Source organism: Brassica napus, chromosome A8 (genome assembly GCF_020379485.1).
Source record: "Brassica napus cultivar Da-Ae chromosome A8, Da-Ae, whole genome shotgun sequence".
Taxonomy (NCBI): domain Eukaryota; kingdom Viridiplantae; phylum Streptophyta; class Magnoliopsida; order Brassicales; family Brassicaceae; genus Brassica; species Brassica napus.
This window is the reverse complement of record NC_063441.1, coordinates 20,954,613-20,972,564: the sequence shown is the minus strand read 5'-3', so window position 1 is coordinate 20,972,564 and position 17,952 is coordinate 20,954,613. Positions and strand designations below refer to the sequence as shown.

General features: G+C 38.0%; 4 protein-coding genes across 4 annotated transcripts; 2 read left to right on the top strand and 2 right to left on the bottom strand.

Moving 5' to 3' along the window:
• Positions 1-3,632: 3,632 nt before the first annotated feature.
• Positions 3,633-6,067, top strand: LOC106382338 (probable WRKY transcription factor 4). Its single transcript, XM_013822349.3, has 4 exons — positions 3,633-4,287; positions 4,692-5,272; positions 5,350-5,505; positions 5,572-6,067. Exons 1-4 carry the CDS (start codon positions 3,874-3,876, stop codon positions 5,816-5,818), a joined length of 1,398 nt encoding a protein of 465 aa, XP_013677803.2. The 5' UTR covers positions 3,633-3,873; the 3' UTR covers positions 5,819-6,067.
• Positions 6,068-6,117: 50 nt separating this feature from the next.
• On the bottom strand, positions 6,118-7,942 carry LOC106382339 (transmembrane emp24 domain-containing protein p24delta7). The gene is made up of 4 exons (XM_013822350.3): positions 7,628-7,942; positions 7,351-7,560; positions 6,525-6,601; positions 6,118-6,429 (listed from the first exon to the last, which is right to left on the bottom strand). Exons 1-4 carry the CDS (start codon positions 7,925-7,927, stop codon positions 6,285-6,287), a joined length of 732 nt encoding a protein of 243 aa, XP_013677804.2. The 5' UTR covers positions 7,928-7,942; the 3' UTR covers positions 6,118-6,284.
• An 829-nt stretch (positions 7,943-8,771) lies between these two features.
• Positions 8,772-11,344, top strand: LOC106382336 (rhamnogalacturonan I rhamnosyltransferase 1). Its single transcript, XM_013822347.3, has 8 exons — positions 8,772-9,267; positions 9,340-9,407; positions 9,477-9,565; positions 9,646-9,808; positions 9,893-10,182; positions 10,257-10,461; positions 10,564-10,721; positions 10,801-11,344. Exons 1-8 carry the CDS (start codon positions 9,021-9,023, stop codon positions 11,075-11,077), a joined length of 1,497 nt encoding a protein of 498 aa, XP_013677801.1. The 5' UTR covers positions 8,772-9,020; the 3' UTR covers positions 11,078-11,344.
• A 504-nt stretch (positions 11,345-11,848) lies between these two features.
• LOC106382337 lies at positions 11,849-12,675 on the bottom strand. Its single transcript, XM_013822348.3, has one exon. The coding sequence runs from the start codon at positions 12,545-12,547 to the stop codon at positions 12,086-12,088; it is 462 nt and encodes a 153-aa protein (XP_013677802.2). The 5' UTR covers positions 12,548-12,675; the 3' UTR covers positions 11,849-12,085.
• Positions 12,676-17,952: the final 5,277 nt, after the last annotated feature.

Sequence of the window (17,952 nt, the reverse complement as noted above, 5' to 3'; positions counted from 1 at the left end):
TTCTAGGTTCTTAATCTTTCTTTGCTGCTTTATAATACATTTAAAAACATATTGTAACACACGATTTTATATTTCTATTAGACATTGTTTCAAAAAAAAAATTGAATAAAGTTTTTGATAAAAAAAAATTGAATAAAGCTGTAACTAATAAACTGTTGACAGCAAACAAAGTGTGGGCCCCGGCTAAAATCTTATTTTTTTCATGTACCTCTAACTCGTTGGCTACCGTGGAATCATTTTTCACTTTTATATACGGAGGAAATATATAAAATTTGTTAGATAAATTTTTGGATTGGTGATCAAAGCTGATTTTGGATTATAAAAGGATTAAAGAAAAAATGTACATGCTGATGGGTCTGAAGTTTATGTAGAGTTATAAATTTATAAGCGAATAAGTATCTAGTTGTGTTTGATAGTTTTTTTTTAAACTACAGAAACGTATTTGTTGAGGGCCTTGAGGCACATAGCCTTGAAACCTATGGTAATATTGATATTTGGTACACTCAGTGTGTGTGTGTTTTTTTTGTCGGCATGAAACCTGTCTTACGGTAATATTGATATGGGCTTATTTAGTGAATAACCAAAAAAAAAAGATAAATTAGATTTTTAGAGAGAGGAGATAAATTTGGTACGTTTCAATGTGTGTTATCGCACTGAATAACCCAAACCTATCATTTTCTTTTGTTTGAGTCCTATCACCCGCACACATATGCTATGTACTAGATAATAATCTCAATTTATCCCCTAAAGGCGTGACAAAATAATCACCACTTTTTATGATCGACGTGACCAAAACTCTCTAAGAAACTAAGCTGAAAAATATATGCAGGAAAGTATATATTCCTTTTAATTTTACTATCTCACACACTGTCACGTAGACTTACTATCGGTTAAAAAGAATTGGATTCGGTCAAAAATCTAAGCTACGGTCTTTTTGTTTTGTCTCTTGTCACAAACCCACATGGTTAATCCCGTATTTGTATCTTTAGGTAACACCGGAAAAGTTAAATACCCTCTCGTTTTAAACTTTTCAAATCCAGGAATAATACATAGTAGATCTTTATGAATTAATTATTTGACCGCAATATATCAGTATAATATTCTTAACCGAGCTTTTAAAAAATTCTAACTAACTTAAACGTTTAGTTAGAGAATGCTGAAAAGAAATGAATTTAAATAGCAGATTTATTTATCTAAACTTTAGTACCACGATACCACACCTTAATATATTACTAGTGTTTATTTAATAAAGTTACTAGACAAAAATAATTGATCAAAACCACTGGAAGACTTAAATAAACTCCTTAAATAATAGATCGAAGGCTTATATCAATAGTTATAATGTTTGTATTGGTATAATGGTATGAAGATAAGTTAGGAATAGACCTTAAAAGTGGTCCAAAGATTACTTTTGAAAATGTCACTCTCATCAGAAAAAAAAATAAGATTTATTAACTGAGTATTAGTCAAGCGTCCTATCATACTTCTTATGGCGTGTCCCACCAAATTGATTTCATTGAGAATCAAAAAGAAAAGTAATTCCAAAATATATACGGTCCAGTATAATAATATATAGACATGCAAGCCGTATGCAACTGTCATATTTTCTTCGATATTTGTATTTTTAACTTCAAATAGAATTCGATATTTGTATTTTACGGCCACAATAAAAGTCTTACTATAGAAAACTTTCAAGATTAAATTTATTAACACCATTATTTGAAAATTTTATTTTAAACTTATATAAAGTGATATGGCATTACCAAAGAGAAACTTAAGTTAATCTATATTTTCAAAATATCAAATTAATTCACAAATCAAGATCATATAGAAAATATAGTGGTTGTGCAAAATATAGAATTATACTATGTTACTCATTAGTCATTATGAATGCCATTGGAAATATTTTGATCGCTTGGTGTTTGATATTAAAACAAAATGAATTTGGTATTGAATAAGTATGTTATTTATTTTATTTTATTTTTTTGACTGAGAATAAGTATGTTATTTACCACTCGTCTTCCCTTCCATCCCCATTTTACAAAAAAAGGTATGAAAAGCAAGAAGAACGTAGGCAAACCACACTTGGCAGGAGATTCCAGCATCTGCTCACATCGTAAAGCATCGTCTTAGTAGGCAGCCTAAGGACTGCAGTATCTGCTCACCCTCCAAGAGTCACAAAACTCCTTCTTCAGATGTTCTCCTGCACCCTTTGGCAGCAGAAAAACTTAAGGATTCAATCACACTCTTCGTCTATGACTACTCTCAAAGCAACCATTGACCGCAACATGTGAGGCAGACTTGACTATCCTTTGATTTCTCAGTTTCTTCTTGAATTCTATATTCTATTTTGGCGAATTCTTGCATTCCGTTCTTCTTAACTCTCTAAAGAGAACTGATGAATTCTTGCATTCCGTTTTTTTTTTACAAAATGATATTTCACTGATCGTATGAGAAACAAGTGAAAAACGTGAAATTTTGGTTTAGCATGGGATAACATTTTTTTTTGGGATAGCATTTCATCCATTAAAAAAAAAATTCATCCATAATACCCCGTCCGTTTCAGAATTATCCATATTTAAAAAAAAAATATTTCTAAAATATCCATATTTTACTTTTTCAATATATGTAATAATGGAAATATATTAATTGTATTTACTGAAACTTTGATTGGTTGAAAATCATATGAAATAGCTAATTACTAGAAACAATGTATTTATCAAAATTTTATGTGATCGTGAATGTGAATTATTTTAAAAAGAGAAAGTAATGTTTAAAAGTCTATTGATTTGAAAATTACATCATATCGTAGCAATCACATACTTATTTTTGGCAAAAAACGAAAAGAAGGATTTTACCTCTCAGCATCCTACGTGTGTCAACATTTTATCTATCAATAATATCTCTTGCTCTTCTAAAGTCAATGTCTCTTCAAAAGTCATGTTGCTAGTTTTGCTTCATTACCCTCACGTTAATAGTTTCGTAATTATATGGTATGGTTATATGATTAGGCTATTATTCGATAGCCCAATTAAGATATAAAATGGGCTTTGTAAACAGAATGCCAGCTGTCATTACAGTATTTCAGACAACGTGGTGCAGTAGATGTGGCCGTGTTCCTGCTTCTTAACTCCAGGTTCATCGTACAATACAAGACCGACGCTTTTGTAAAAGATGAAACCTAAACTGTAATCGAATAAACAGATCGATTTGTTACAAAAAAATTCGTTTTCTTTTGGTTAAAGGTTACTTCTAGATCCAGCTTTATTGACCATGACACGTACCATAAAAGTTCATGTTAATGCTTATATCAATATTTTAAACCTGATTTTAAATATCTTAAAAATGTAAAAAAAAAGGTCTAATTTCTCATAAAATAATTTACAAAGATTGATCTAATTAATATGAAAAAATCTATTAAACAGATAATAACTGTTTGAAGACATTTGTTCTAGTTTTTCTACTGAATCCTTCAAAGTTTGATATTTTTGGGGACAATAAGTGATATTTCTTAGCATACATTTTGAAACGTGTTATTCATTAAGTTCTGCACATTACTCGTATAAGTAAATTTTAATTGGTTTTCAGGAAAAGAACTATAGTCAATTTTACTTTATTACACAAAAGAGTTCATCGTGGACTTTTAATACTGCAAGAAGAATACAAAAGTTTTCAATCTTTTTATGTTTCCAGATCCGTTTATTGAAACAGAAAAGAAGAAAAAACTCGAAACTCACCATTAAAAGAAACATAAAACGGCAAAAAAACACGACAGAGATTCTCACAGACAGATATTTACAAAAAGGATTCTGTTTTGATTATTGGTTGTTGAATTTTTCTTTTCTTCTTCTGTTTTGTTAATCTTGTGGATCGATGTCGGAGAAGGCAGAACTTCCGTCGACATCGAACTCCACCGGAGCTCCGTCGCGACCCACTTTATCTCTTCTTCCGCGCCCTTTTACTGAGACGTTCTTCAACGGTGGCGTTGGTTTCAGCCCAGGTCCGATGACTCTTGTCTCAAACATGTTCTCCGATTCCGATGAGTCTAGTAGGTCTTTCTCTCAGCTCCTTGCCGGAGTCGTCATGCCTTCTCCTGCAACGGGTAGTGAAGGGAATAGTAATAGCTCTAGCTCTAGTGTTGATGTTGTTGACCCGAGATTCAAGCAGAGCAGACCCACCGGTTTGATGGTTTCTCAGTCACCGTCGGTGTTCACCGTACCTCCAGGGCTAAGTCCGGCGATGTTGCTTGATTCACCGAGCTTCTTGGGTCTTATCTCTCCACTTCAGGTTTTAAGATATCATCAACAAACAAGTTTCTATTTTGGTTAAAAAGTTTAAAAATCTATTTATGGAAACTGAAAGTTTATGGCTTTCTTTGTTGAGCTGTTTCTTGTTGTTTTGGCTCAGGCAAAAAAAAAAGACACGTTTTTTTTTTGTTAGCAAACGGATCATAATCTTGTAATAGCCATTTGTCTGTAAGATAGAAAGCAAAAAAAAAAAAAAAAATTCAATTCGTCTTTCATTCTAAATTGGAGAAATCTGATTAGAGTTGAATTAGGGTTTTATTAGAGAGACTTGTGGATTGTCTAATAGAGGAAAGAACTTTGCAGCTCAACTATATTGAAAAAGGTAAGAACATGATTTATTTTTCTTTGTTCTTGCTCTTAACATGGAATGTAACAATGTGTCAGGGATCATATGGAATGACACATCAGCAAGCTCTAGCACAAGTCACAACACAAGCTGTTCAAGCCAATGCTAATATGCAACCTCCTTCCTCTCAGGTTCGATCTCAGAACCCGACCTCAGCTCCGGATTCTTCACTGCTAGCTCAAAGAGAAACCTCAGATATAACCATCATGGAGCACAGGTCACAACAGCCTCTAAATGTTGACAAACCAGCCGTCGATGGCTATAACTGGCGAAAGTATGGACAAAAGCAAGTCAAAGGCAGCGAGTTTCCTCGAAGCTATTACAAGTGCACGAGCCCAGGTTGTCCTGTCAAGAAGAAGGTTGAGAGGTCTCTTGATGGACAAGTAACAGAGATCATCTACAAAGGTCAGCACAATCACGAGCCTCCTCAAAACACTAAGCGTGGAAACAAAGATAGTCTACATGGGAGTTTGATTAATAACAATCCTAACAAAACTACGAGGGAACAGCATGAAGCAGCAAGTCAAGCTACGACAGAGCAAATGTCTGAGGCAAGTGACAGTGAAGAAGTAGGCAATGGAGACACTGGTGTGAGAGACGAGCCTGATGCCAAGAGAAGGTATACAGTTATAAGCTTTGATGATATGATTGAATCACTCCATTTTTTTTTTATGAGAGAGATGTTTGAATGTGCAGAGTTCTGGAACCAGCTGCTGCTGTTGCTGCTTCACATAGAACAGTGGCGGAGCCTAGAATTATTGTTCAGACAACAAGTGAAGTTGATCTTTTAGATGATGGATATAGGTGGCGTAAGTACGGACAAAAAATTGTCAAAGGGAATCCTTATCCGAGGTAATACACACAAAAACATTTTATTTGTTAATACATTCTTTGGTAATGTTCACTTATGATCCACAGGAGTTATTACAAGTGTACAACGCAAGGATGTGGAGTGAGGAAACATGTGGAGAGAGCAGCAACAGATCCAAAAGCTGTAGTAACAACATATGAAGGAAAACATAACCATGACCCTCCAGCAGCTAAATCAAGCAGCCATGCCGCTGCTGCAGCGGCACAGTTAAGGCATGGCGGTTTGGCTAACTTAAATCAGCAGCAGCAGCAGCCCGTTGCGTGTCTAAGGCTGAAAGAAGAGCAAACGATTTAAGAGAGGAAAACTTATGTTCATCAGAAGGAGTTGTTCTTTCTATGTTCTGGTGTAAAAGTCTTCAAAGTTTTTTAGGTTTTTTTTTCAGATTTCTGTTTATTCATGTGTATTCTTTTGTACATGAGGAAGAAAATTTACAGGGGGTTATGTGTTGTATCTTTGTGTTATTGATTCAGAGGATAGGTTTTACACTTTGTGGATGAAGTTTTATATGTTGCAATATCAAACTGTATTTTTTGTTTGTTTGTTTATTAGTATAGTATTGACACAAACTTTTGTTTTCCCATGGACTCGGAAAGAGTTTGAAGATCAGTGAGATGTTAAGATCATATCACACAAGGTTAATGTCTTTTCTCACAAAATCGAGTAACAAAATGCTTGACAAAACTGAATCCACTTGTGTAATAAAACTAGAATCTTAAGCTTGTCAATACAATCTCTGTCCTCGAGACATGGTAACGTGTATTTAGATGAGCTTCTTCTTCTCGAAGAAAGTCTTCAAGTGCCAAAACTGAAGCCCTGCGACGGATAAACAAACCCCAAGCGACAGGAAACTCAACCATGCCATCTTCGAATTTGTCGATATGTTCAGTTCGTGCATTTCTTCTTCCCTGCAACAACATACCATAAGAAGATGGGTTTTTGAGTTTCAGGTTATTCTCTTCCTCAGACTTTAAAGGCAAGACAGGTTTTTGTGTAAAATTACCTATCGCGGAGATAAAACATCTCATCATGGATGGAAGTAACAGTGTCGAATAACTTCTTAACCTCAGACTCCATATTCTAGCCAAATAACATCAAAAAGGTTAAAACAAAACAAATGTTAAGATCTCTGCAAGCCACTTTTAAAACGATACAATGTCACAATTGAAAGCTAGTTTCTTTCTATGTTGTCTGCCAAAGCCTAGTCCTATCTATCTTCACTTTGAACGAGATCAATCATTTATAAGGGAAAGAAGAATGAGCTGAAGCAACCAAATAAAGCAAATCTTTAAGAACTCTCCAACTGCTTTTAAAGGATACAATGTCACCATTGAAAGCTAGTTTTCTCTTTGTCGTCTACAAAAGTCTACCCCCATCTATCTTTCATTTTGCAGGAGATCAATCAATAATAGAGAAAGAAGAATGAGCTAAAGCAACCCAATCGTGTTCGTAGTAAACTAATCAATCTTTCTTTTTAAAGGGTTATAGACGATTTATTAGAGATTTGAACTATTTTTTTTTATTTTTTTTTTGCAAATTTGGGGGCCTACTATGTCTACGTAGTTTTCTTCAAAAAGTTTGGGAGCCTAAGACCAATGTTTCATTCGACTTTGCCGAGGACCGGCCCTGCCCATAGCTCATATCACTTGAACTAGCACCAAACGAAGCATAAGCAATGCGCAGACTCAAATTAAAGTTATAAAACTTTCCACTTATAACATCATGTCTATTGCTCTAACTTAGCTATCAACCCCTCACACACTCCAGCACAATGCTATACTGATCATCACAATGAGTTTTAGATTTGACTAAGTTAAGACTTTTCTTACTTCCACTTGGCTCCTCTTGGCCACACTGGGCCAGTCCTTGGAATGAACACCTGTCCTCCAATCAAAGTCAATAGTCAGCATCGTCTCCGGTTTGTGATCAACAGCTGAGATGCAAGTTATGTAATCTCCAGTCTCCACAGCCGTTAGCGAGAACTGCCCCGTGCTCACCCCGTCCGCCTCGTGGTAAGCCGTTCCTTGCGGCGATGTCACCTACACACACACCAACACTGACATCAATTGATGGAAAATGCGTTACGATTCGAGTGTGTATTGTTACCTTGACGGTGATTTTGTGGGAAGCAGGAAGAGGATGATCTTCGTGAGGGTTCACGATGCTGTATTTGCCGACGGACATTGCGTTGGCGTGAATCTCCTCGGAGATGCATTTCGTGTGGCCCGAGAGTAGCTCGTAGCGCATTGAGAGCGTCGCGGGGGAGAGAATTGAGAGGATCAGGAGTATGATCGTCGAGCTCCGGTGAAGATCCATGGCGGCTCCGATGAAGATCTGAGGAGTTTTGATGTTTTTCGTTGTTTTTTTCTGGCTGATGAAGGAGACGGAGAAAGTCAACACGTGCATTGCCACGCGTAGGTGTTTTATTGGTTGAAGCACGTGGATTAGCTATTGAACTAATACTTCTGACTCGCGCAGAGGGTTTCTGAGAGCGAAGCTATATATTGGGCTTGTATTATGGCTCGATAGGAGTATTGGGCTTACCTTTTGAGGAATCATGTAATGTGACCCAACTCAAAATTCAAGTTTAAACTTGATTGGCTAATTTACTTTGAAACAGTTGTAATAGTTTTTTTTTGTTTCTAAATATGTATTTTCAAGTTGAAACATGATAACAGTTGTAATAAAGTTTTTGTAAAGAAGAAGAGACTAGCTTTACTTGGAAGGGATGTTAATGCAAAGCAAATGCGAAGGTCATGATTTCGCTTCCATTTTTCTGTGGTTATAAGTCATACTCTAATCGTTTATGAAATTATTAGTTAAGCTTAAGATGTGTATGTATGCGCACAGAGATATGCATGTTAATCAAAGAAGTGTGTGGGTAAAAGAGATTTAAAGACCTTTTTGATCGTGATTAGTGCAATAAATAGAGTACAGTTAGGTGAATGCGTTGACAAGGACTCTATCTAAAAGGCCAACTGTGTCTTCTTCCTTTCCCAACTAGTATTAATGTTTTCCAGAGTTGAATATTCTTGAAATCTTTAATGAATATATATATCTATTTCTGTCTTTTTCCCTTAAACGTCATTTTATTTCCGTCTAATAAATCAGACTTCGTTAAGAATCGGGCATCTCGACAAAAAAATTGCATTTAATTAAGTTATTATTTTCCATTTTCTGACCAATACCATTTAATATTGGAGGTGAAAATAATAAATAGAAGAAGGAAGACCTTGGCGGTTAATTATTTATGTTCGTCATTCCTTTCTCTCTCTCTCACTCTTAACCACCTCTCTCTTCTTTTCGTGATTTTTTTTAATTTCGAATTTTCTCGGAAAAAAAAAAATCAATCCTCGAGATTCAAACCTGTAACGAATCGCATTTGTCATCTAATCTAATTTGAAGAAATCTCTCTGACATCTCAAGATCGAGAGAAAATTTTTAGGTTTTGAGAATTTTAATCTCATGAAGCGGAGACGACGAAGATCGTCGGAGATAGATGGAAGTTAGATCGGATTCCAATCAGGGGCGGAGCGGCGATAATAAGCTTCCGTCTCCGGCAGCTCCGAAGCCCCGCGTGCAAGTCTGGTTCGTAACGGTCTGCTCCACCATTTTGATTTGGACCTGTTTGGTTCAGCTTTTCGCCGCCGGCGAGCTTTGGCGTACCCGGATCTTCACCGGTCAGGTTTCTAGATTCTCGGCCCCCGTCGAGCCGGTTCCGTTGCCGCCTCCGCTTCCTCCCGCAAGTCTGTTTCTTTTTCACCCTTTCTGGTTGCGTCGTCGTGTTTGTTAACGAAAGTATTGATTTTTTTATACAGGAAACTATACAAGCAATGGTGTTTTGCTTGTGTCGTGTAATGGCGGACTTAATCAGATGCGATCCGCGGTTTGTTACTTGTTGTTTTAATTTGCTCTTTTCAGATTTGATGTTTTCTAACGCATGTTGTTGTTTTAGATTTGTGATATGGTGACTGTTGCTCGGTTACTTAACCTCACGCTTGTTGTTCCTGAGCTTGACAAAACTTCTTTCTGGGCTGATCCAAGGTTAATACTGTCTTTATAGGATCTGATATGCCTAAGCAATGTTTAGCAATCTAAAGGAGCAACCTTTGTTTTGTTTACAGTGGGTTTGAGGATATTTTTGATGTGAGACATTTTATTGATTCGTTAAGAGATGAAGTTCGGATCTTTAGGAGGCTTCCTAAACGGTATAGCAGCAAGTATGGTTACAAGATGTTCGAAATGCCTCCGGTTAGCTGGTCTGATGAGAACTATTACCTTAAGCAGGTAGCAAGCATGTGTGTGTTTTTGTTCTTGCTGATGAGTTATTTTGATCTGCGTATCTGATTGTCTAAGTTTCTTTTTTTTCAGGTGTTGCCTCTTTTCAGCAAACACAAGGTTGTGCATTTCAATAGGACCGATACCCGTCTGGCAAACAATGGTCTTTCGCTCCCACTCCAGTGGCTTAGGTGCCGGGTGAACTTCCAGGGACTAAAGTTTACTCCACAGCTTGAGGCTTTGGGATCTAAGCTAGTCCGCATTCTACAGCAAAGAGGGCCCTTTGTGGCTTTGCATCTTAGATATGAGATGGATATGTTAGCTTTCTCTGGTTGCACTCATGGTTGCAGTGAGGAAGAAGCTGAAGAGCTCAAAAAGATGAGGTTTGCCTTCGGAAAATCTGTCCTGAATTGGTCCTTTTGTTGTTGTTAATGCAAGGGTATACTGTTTTCTTTAGGTACACATATCCCTGGTGGAGAGAGAAGGAGATAAACTCAGAGGAGAGGAGGGCGCAAGGGCTGTGTCCACTGACGCCAGAGGAGGTGGCATTGGTTCTAAAAGCTTTGGGATTCGACAAAAATACACAGATATACATTGCAGCTGGTGAGATTTATGGGAGCGAGCATAGATTATCCGTTCTAAGGGAAGCATTCCCGAGAATTGTGAGTCTGCCAGCCCCGATTTCTTTAACGATTGTTCAATCTCGTCTTCAATATATGTGCACTTTGTCTCATCAGTTTTGATCTTACATGTGGTGGTTATAGGTAAAGAAGGAAATGCTATTGGAGTCGTCAGAGTTGCAACAGTTTCAGAACCATTCGTCTCAAATGGCTGCTCTAGATTTCATGGTATCTGTGGCCAGCAACACTTTTATTCCCACGTATGATGGAAACATGGCAAAAGTCGTGGAAGGTCATCGGAGGTAATACTGAAACTGAATCCATTCAAGTTTCATGACAACTGACAAAGTAATGTTAAGACAACGATACTTGTGATTCCAGATACCTCGGGTTTAAGAAGACAATCCTGCTTGACCGCAAGAGACTCGTGGAGCTACTGGACTTGCATCACAACAAGACCCTCACGTGGGATCAGTTTGCAGTAGCTGTCAAGGAAGCACACGAGAGACGAACAGGAGCACCTACACATCGAAGAGTGATCTCCGACAAACCAAAGGAGGAAGATTACTTCTACGCTAACCCTCAGGAATGTCTTTGTGAAGGTACAAATTGCCACGACCTGTATGGCCATAGAAACAACTCCAGTTTAACACGTTGAAGTCGCATTTCTTTTAGCATACTATCTCATCGTTTCTGCAAGAGGACGGGAACGCAAAAACACTTGGAAAGGGAGCTGCATTAGTAGTTCCTTCCCTGAGTTTTTTTGTTCCCATTTTTGTTTTGTAACTTTCTCAGTTTTTTTTTTGTTTCTGCATAGTTGCTGATCTTGATTTATTTGTTTTTACGTAAGTTAAGATGTAACTAAAACAAGATTCTGTATCTCTCATCTTATAGAAATTTCAAAATTGGGCAATAGCCTAACATACTGATGTGGTCTCAAGGGGTTGATTCCAAGTCTACGCGTTCTGAGACTAAACCAGTAAAGATTTTCTTTATGGCCCTGAGCTTTGTTCTGCAGGTAGCAAACAAAATATGGTAGCTGACTGATCACATACAAGAAGTTGTGTAATGTTTGGCATATGCATATAGATTATTCAGAGACTAAACCCCAGTAAAGATTTTCTTTATGGCCCTGAGATTTTGTTCTGCAGACAAGCAAACAAAAAATGGAGACTTGACTGATTACAGACATGCTGATTAAAGACATGAAGTGGTGTAATGTTTGGCATCTGTAAAGATTCTTGGACTGAGGTGGGAAAACAAATGCTAGTGTCGTTTCAACTTGATCTTCAGACAAACTAGAAAATGTTGCAACCAGAAGCAAACACTTGAGAAAAAGATCCGATCTTTATGTCACAGAAACCAGAAAAATCACATTCAAAAGCTTAGCAAACACCAGAAATAAACTTTTTGAACTGAAACACTCATGGGCATCAACAAAGTACTGACCTTTATAGCAAAACTATCTCTAAAAAAACAGAGTATTCAATCAGACAGAAAGGTTCACAAAAGTTGAATTGATCTCAAATCAATCGAGACTTATTTTAACAGATTATAATTAGGTAAAGAAACTCCACCATCAACGGTGGTCTTTTTTAAGTTTTGTGAATCTAACAAACAACGAGAAATGTTCTCTGGTAAAATTTACCTAAATCTCCTCTCAAGTTTAGCCCCGAGCTTGCTTCATCGCCGCCGCTTCCTCTTCAGAGACCTCCTTCTCCTTCTCCGCTTCGAGCTCCTTCTTCACCTGCTCTTCAGCAGCTCTCTCCGCAGCCAGAATGGGCTGGTAGTAATCGGAATGTTCATCCATACATTTCTTCAAGGTACTAGTGACTTCCATACACTTGGTGACGATGTCCTCCTTGTTCTTCTCAGCTTCCTCCACGCACACTTCCCACGCCGTGAACGACTCTTTGCACCCTCCTCCTTTCATGAACAAGCAGAACCCGCACTCTCCTTCCTCTTCCTCTTCCTCCTCAGCGTCTCCTCCTTCCTTTGGAGGATCCGATCCTTCTTCATTCGGAGATCCGGATTCAACCGGATCTTTCCAAACAGTTGACGAATCTCCCAGCTCCTCTGACGGAGGTTGGGAATCGGAATTCTCTGTCTTCGGATCCGGAGATGACATGATCGTTCTTTACTCTAAGCCGTGAGATCGGATCTCTATGGAGAGTCGTTGTTTTGCAGCCGCCGACTCGTAGATTCGTAAACGAAGCTTCTGTGTTAAACCCTCTCAAAAACCCTTTTGTGATCACCAACCTTTTTCATTTTTTTTCCTTTTTTCCATTTTTTTTGTTACTGAACCGACCGGAACTAACCGAAATTTTTCGGTTCGGTTCGGTTAAAAATCTCAGCCCTACAGAATTTATTAATTTGCTGCTACCAATTGGATTGATCTAACTAAAACTTATTTTCACTTTTTGCATACGAAATATTCTGCAACGGTATTTCTTCTTGTTCTCATTTTAGAAATTCTTGATGAAAATCTGTGATTAAGATGATTGTAGTAAACAATTTATACACAACACACAATCAATTCATACATGTTATCATACAGTAACAAAAAAAGATAAATATATATTTCTGCTATTGCTCCTCTTTTTTTTCTCATTTTATTGGGTGGTAGTTGCAATTTTGCCAGAGTTATGTTATCCCTTTGTTTTCTCATTTTTTAAATGAAACTTATTGTTTTCTCATTTTGATGGTTTGGGAGTCCGTTGATTATAATTTGCAAGTAAACTGTTTTTTCTTTACATTAAAACTTCCATATTTTATTAGATAGATTCAAAAGTATCTCTAACACCAGCCTAGAATATAAAAGTCTACATAAAAAAAAACATTGAACACAAGTTTTTCCGGCAAATAGATTGGTTCAAAAATTCATAAACGAGAAATAAAAGAAGTAAAATAATAATTTTAAAAGATTTGTATGGATAAAGTCATCGATTCAGAGCCATAAGAGATGGTCATTCTTATTTTTCGAATAGCTTGACTAATTGTAGACACTTATATTCAAAGGACAATACCAAATTTACTTTAGACTTGTATCATTTATATCGAAGAACAGAAAAAAAAAAGCCATTGACGTGATATACTTTCGTAAAAATGAGTTCAAAGAACAAATCAAACTAAACCTTGAAAACTATCAACAAATTCAATATGATAAATATGAAATATTATTGAATGTGATTTGTCCACAAAACAGTTGAAAAAACTACAAGAAAAATAACAATTTCTTTTTGGGATCCCATTTCTTTTTTGATATTTCCACATCACCTGATCACATTGCTTCTTGTAATTAAACAAAACTCGTATTTATTTACCATTCTTCTAGGAAGCTTCTTGGCCTATCGAAATTTATTTATTATTAGTCAACAACGCGAACTTTCGGATCTGAGCAAAGATTTTATTAGTTGAAAATACATAAATGAACATGATTTGTCAATTAAATACTAATAATAATTCATGACATGTGATGTATTGTATAGATTCCAAGTTTTCGAGACTGTAACTATTGTTGATAAATCAAAATAACTCTCTCATTGGCCGTTTCTTAATTGATTAACTATACAATACAGCTTGATGGTTCGCATAAATCGAAGATCAATAATTTTTTATACATTAAACGAAGGTAGAGTCACGTTCGGACTTCGTTGATAGTCACAACTTAACAATGACACATTAGAATATTCATACTCTTATTCATAAATATAAACCTTCGTCCACCTTGCATCACGAATAAGAGTTGTAATAATCACGCTAGATATATATAATTCTTTTTGAATCATCTCATGCTCAAACAAACTAAAGTCAACATGTATCACATATTTCAGATCTCCGGTGATGTTTTCAGGGCTTTGGGTCTGAAGATCAAGATTCTGATAACAGTCATCTTTAGTGGCTTACTCATTGGTTCTGTAATCTTACTATCATTCTCTAACAACTTCAACGACCAACTTCTTGATGCTACACTCAACGGTAATAAAAGTAAAACACATTTCATCTTTTGTGTATTTTTTTTTGTAAACACATGAATGCTTCTTTTGACTTTATCTTTTTAATTTTCTTGTGATTAAAAGGTTCAAGTGAATCAGAAACACTCCATGATAAGTTTATAGGAGGGCTTTTAAAACCGGGTTTCGATGAAGGTTCTTGCGTGAGTAGGTATACTCAATCATTGTTGTATCGCAAGCCTTCACCATACAAGCCATCACCATATCTTGTCTCTAAGCTTAGAAGCTATGAGAAGCTTCACAAGCGTTGCGGTCCAGGAACAAAAGCTTACAAGAAAGCAACAAAGAATTGTTGGATAATTCCAAGCTTGTGGAAACTTAACATATTATTAGATGTTTAATATGTTAAGATAAACACAATAAGGAAACCTAGAAATAGGAAAAGGAAGTTTCTATTTAGGTTAGGTTTGTGTTTTCCATATCCCACATGTTAAAGGGAATTGTCTTTCATATAAATATAGGTCTAATGGAGAGGTGTTCCATATGATCTAAGAGAAACATATTGAGAGCTTTAGTTTTGAGTAGTTTCTAAAGCTAATAAGAAAAGTTGTTCTTATAACTCTTTGTGTTTCTAAGAGATCTGAATTGGTATCAGAGCCTCAGGTTGGAGACTCGATCTAAGCTTAAGTTGTAGCTTAAGATCCTGGTGCTTGTGAACAAGAGATCGCGACGGCAAGATGGCTGACGTGACTAGGGCTCCACGCACGAAGGACTTTGGATCTACATCCATCCAATGTCCGATGTTGTCATCGACAAACTACACAGTTTGGTCGATGAGGATGAAGGTTCTACTACGTGTTCATGAAGTGTGGGACACAATCGAACCCGGTTCAGATGATCAAAAGAAGAACGATGTTGCGATAGCTCTTTTGTTTCAATCTGTTCCCGAAACATTGATTCTCCAGGTGGGAGAACAAACCGCATCAAAAGAGATCTGGAACGCCATCAAGTCGCGACACCTAGGAGCTGATCGTGTAAGGGAGGCGAGACTTCAGACGTTGATGGCGGAGTTTGACAGGTTGAAGATGGATGATTCAGATACGGTCGATGACTTCGCGGGGAAGATATCGGGCCTATCATCCAAAGCAACCTCTTTGGGGGAAAACATAGAAGAATCCAAGATGGTCAAGAAGTTCTTGAAGGGTCTTCCAAGACACAAGTATATCCAGATCGTAGCATCACTTGAGCAAGTCCTAGATCTCAACTCGACGGGGTTTGAAGACATAGTTGGAAGGCTTAAGGCGTACGAGGAGCGTGTAGGAGAAGAAACTCAGAAAGAAGACCAAGGGAAGCTAATGTTTTCGAACAATGAAGAGCATAGTCAGAGGGGCTATGAGAATTCTCGTGGTAGAGGAAGAGGAAGGAACGGTAGAGGCAGAGGTCGAGGTAGGTCACACAACCAAAACCGTGCGTCACACACCGAAGATAACAACTCGGAAAAGAATCGCTCAAAGCTGATATGTTGGAGATGTGACAAGCCTGGTCACTACGCAACTGTCTGTCCCGAGAAGTCAGAGAAGGATCAAGAAACCAACCTAAACGAGACAGAAGAGGCCGATGCACTCTATGTACACGAGGTGGTGTTTTTGAACGAAGATAAGGTGATTCCGAAGAATCTTGATATCGACAAAGGCAGTGCAAGTGTCTGGTATTTGGATAATGGAGCGAGCAATCACATGACAGGGAACAAGGAGTTCTTTTCGAGTTTGAATCTCAACACCAAAGGGAAAGGTGAAGTTTGGTGATGGATCGTGTGTTGACATTGTAGGAAAGGGTGTGGTTACCTTTGTGTGCAAGACTGGAGAGAAGAAGGCACTCAAGGACATATACTACATACCCGATCTGAAGCACAATATATTGAGTCTTGGGCAAGCAACAGAGAACGGATGTGAGGTTAACATGAAAGATGTCTACTTAACGCTCACAGATTCGCATGGAAGGTTGCTAGTTCGTGTGACAAGATCTCCAAACCGTCTCTACAAGACCCCTATGGAGATAAGCTACCCGGAATGTTTACATGTCAGGGACGATGATGCTACATGGAGGTGGCATGCTCGACAAGGACATATATGCAATGGAGTGATGAACATGGTAAGAAAGGAGATGGTCGTAGGAATGCAGAGTGTAACACACGAAGAAGGCGTGTGTGACACATGTCTCACAAGGAAGCAAACGAGACACTCATTCCCGAGTGTAACACACGAAGAAGGCGTGTGTGACACATGTTTTGCAGGGAAGCAAATCAGAGATTCATTCCCGACTAAGGCCATGGTTTGTACATCAAAGCCATTAGGATTATTGCTTGGAGATTTGTGTGGAATAAGTGCACCACCAACGCCAGCAGATAATCGTGAGGCATTCTATCGGTTCAAAAGATCTCACACCGATAGAGGAGGAGAGCTTGCCTCAGCTATGTTCAATCTAGGTTGCACCGATAGAGGAGGAGAGGTTGCCTCAGATGTGTTCAATCTAGGATGCACCGATAGAGGAGGAGAGATTGCCTCAGATGAGTTTAACCTATCTTGTGAAGAAGATTGGGTTGAAGCTATGGAAGACGAGTTGGAGTCTATCACAAGAAACAAGATATGGGAGCTTGTAGATAGATCGACTGGTTCTGAGAAGAAAAGAGAAGAGGATCGAGTTTGTGTGTTACACAAGACATTGCATGTGTTACGCCAGGCACCCAGAGCATGGAGTGTGAAACTTGATCAGGTTCTCAAGGAGATGAGATTTAAGAAGTGCACGAAGGAACCATCAGTGTACTGCAAGACTCAAGGAGGAGACGTCTTGATCATAGCCATCTACGTTGATGATCTATTTGTGACAGGAACTTCGCTTAAGATGATTAGGCAATTCAAGGAGGAGATGTCTAAGAAGTTCGAGATGTCAGATCTAGGTAGGCTAACGTTCTACCTTGGCATAGAGGTGATTCAAGGAGCAGACGGAATCAGAATAAAGCAAGAGAGGTATGCTCAAGGAATCCTGCGTGACACAAAGATGGAAGCGTGTAACGCAACTCAAATTCCAATGGAGGCGAATTTGAAGATCTCAAAAGCTGAAGATGAACAAGAGATAGATGCTACCGAGTTCAGAAGAATCATAGGATGTTTGAGGTATCTGCTTCACACAAGACCCGACCTGTGTTACGCAGTAGGTGTTCTTAGCAGATACATGCACAATCCGAGAGACTCTCACGGACAAGCCATCAAGCACATATTGCGGTATGTGAAAGGAACAACAAACTTCGGTCTGTTCTTCAAGAGAGATGGGTCAAGGAGTGTCGTTGGTTATAGTGACAGCAGTCACAACATTGATCTCGATGACGGGAGGAGCACGTCAGCACATGCATTCTACTACGGTTCATCACTGATTACTTGGACGTCGCAGAAGCAGCAGACGGTTGCATTGTCATCATGCGAAGCAGAGTTTATGGCAGCAACAGAAGCAGCAAAGCAAGCTATATGGATCAAGGAGTTGTTGAGTGAGATACTAAGTAAAGAAGGCGAGAGAGTCAAGCTTA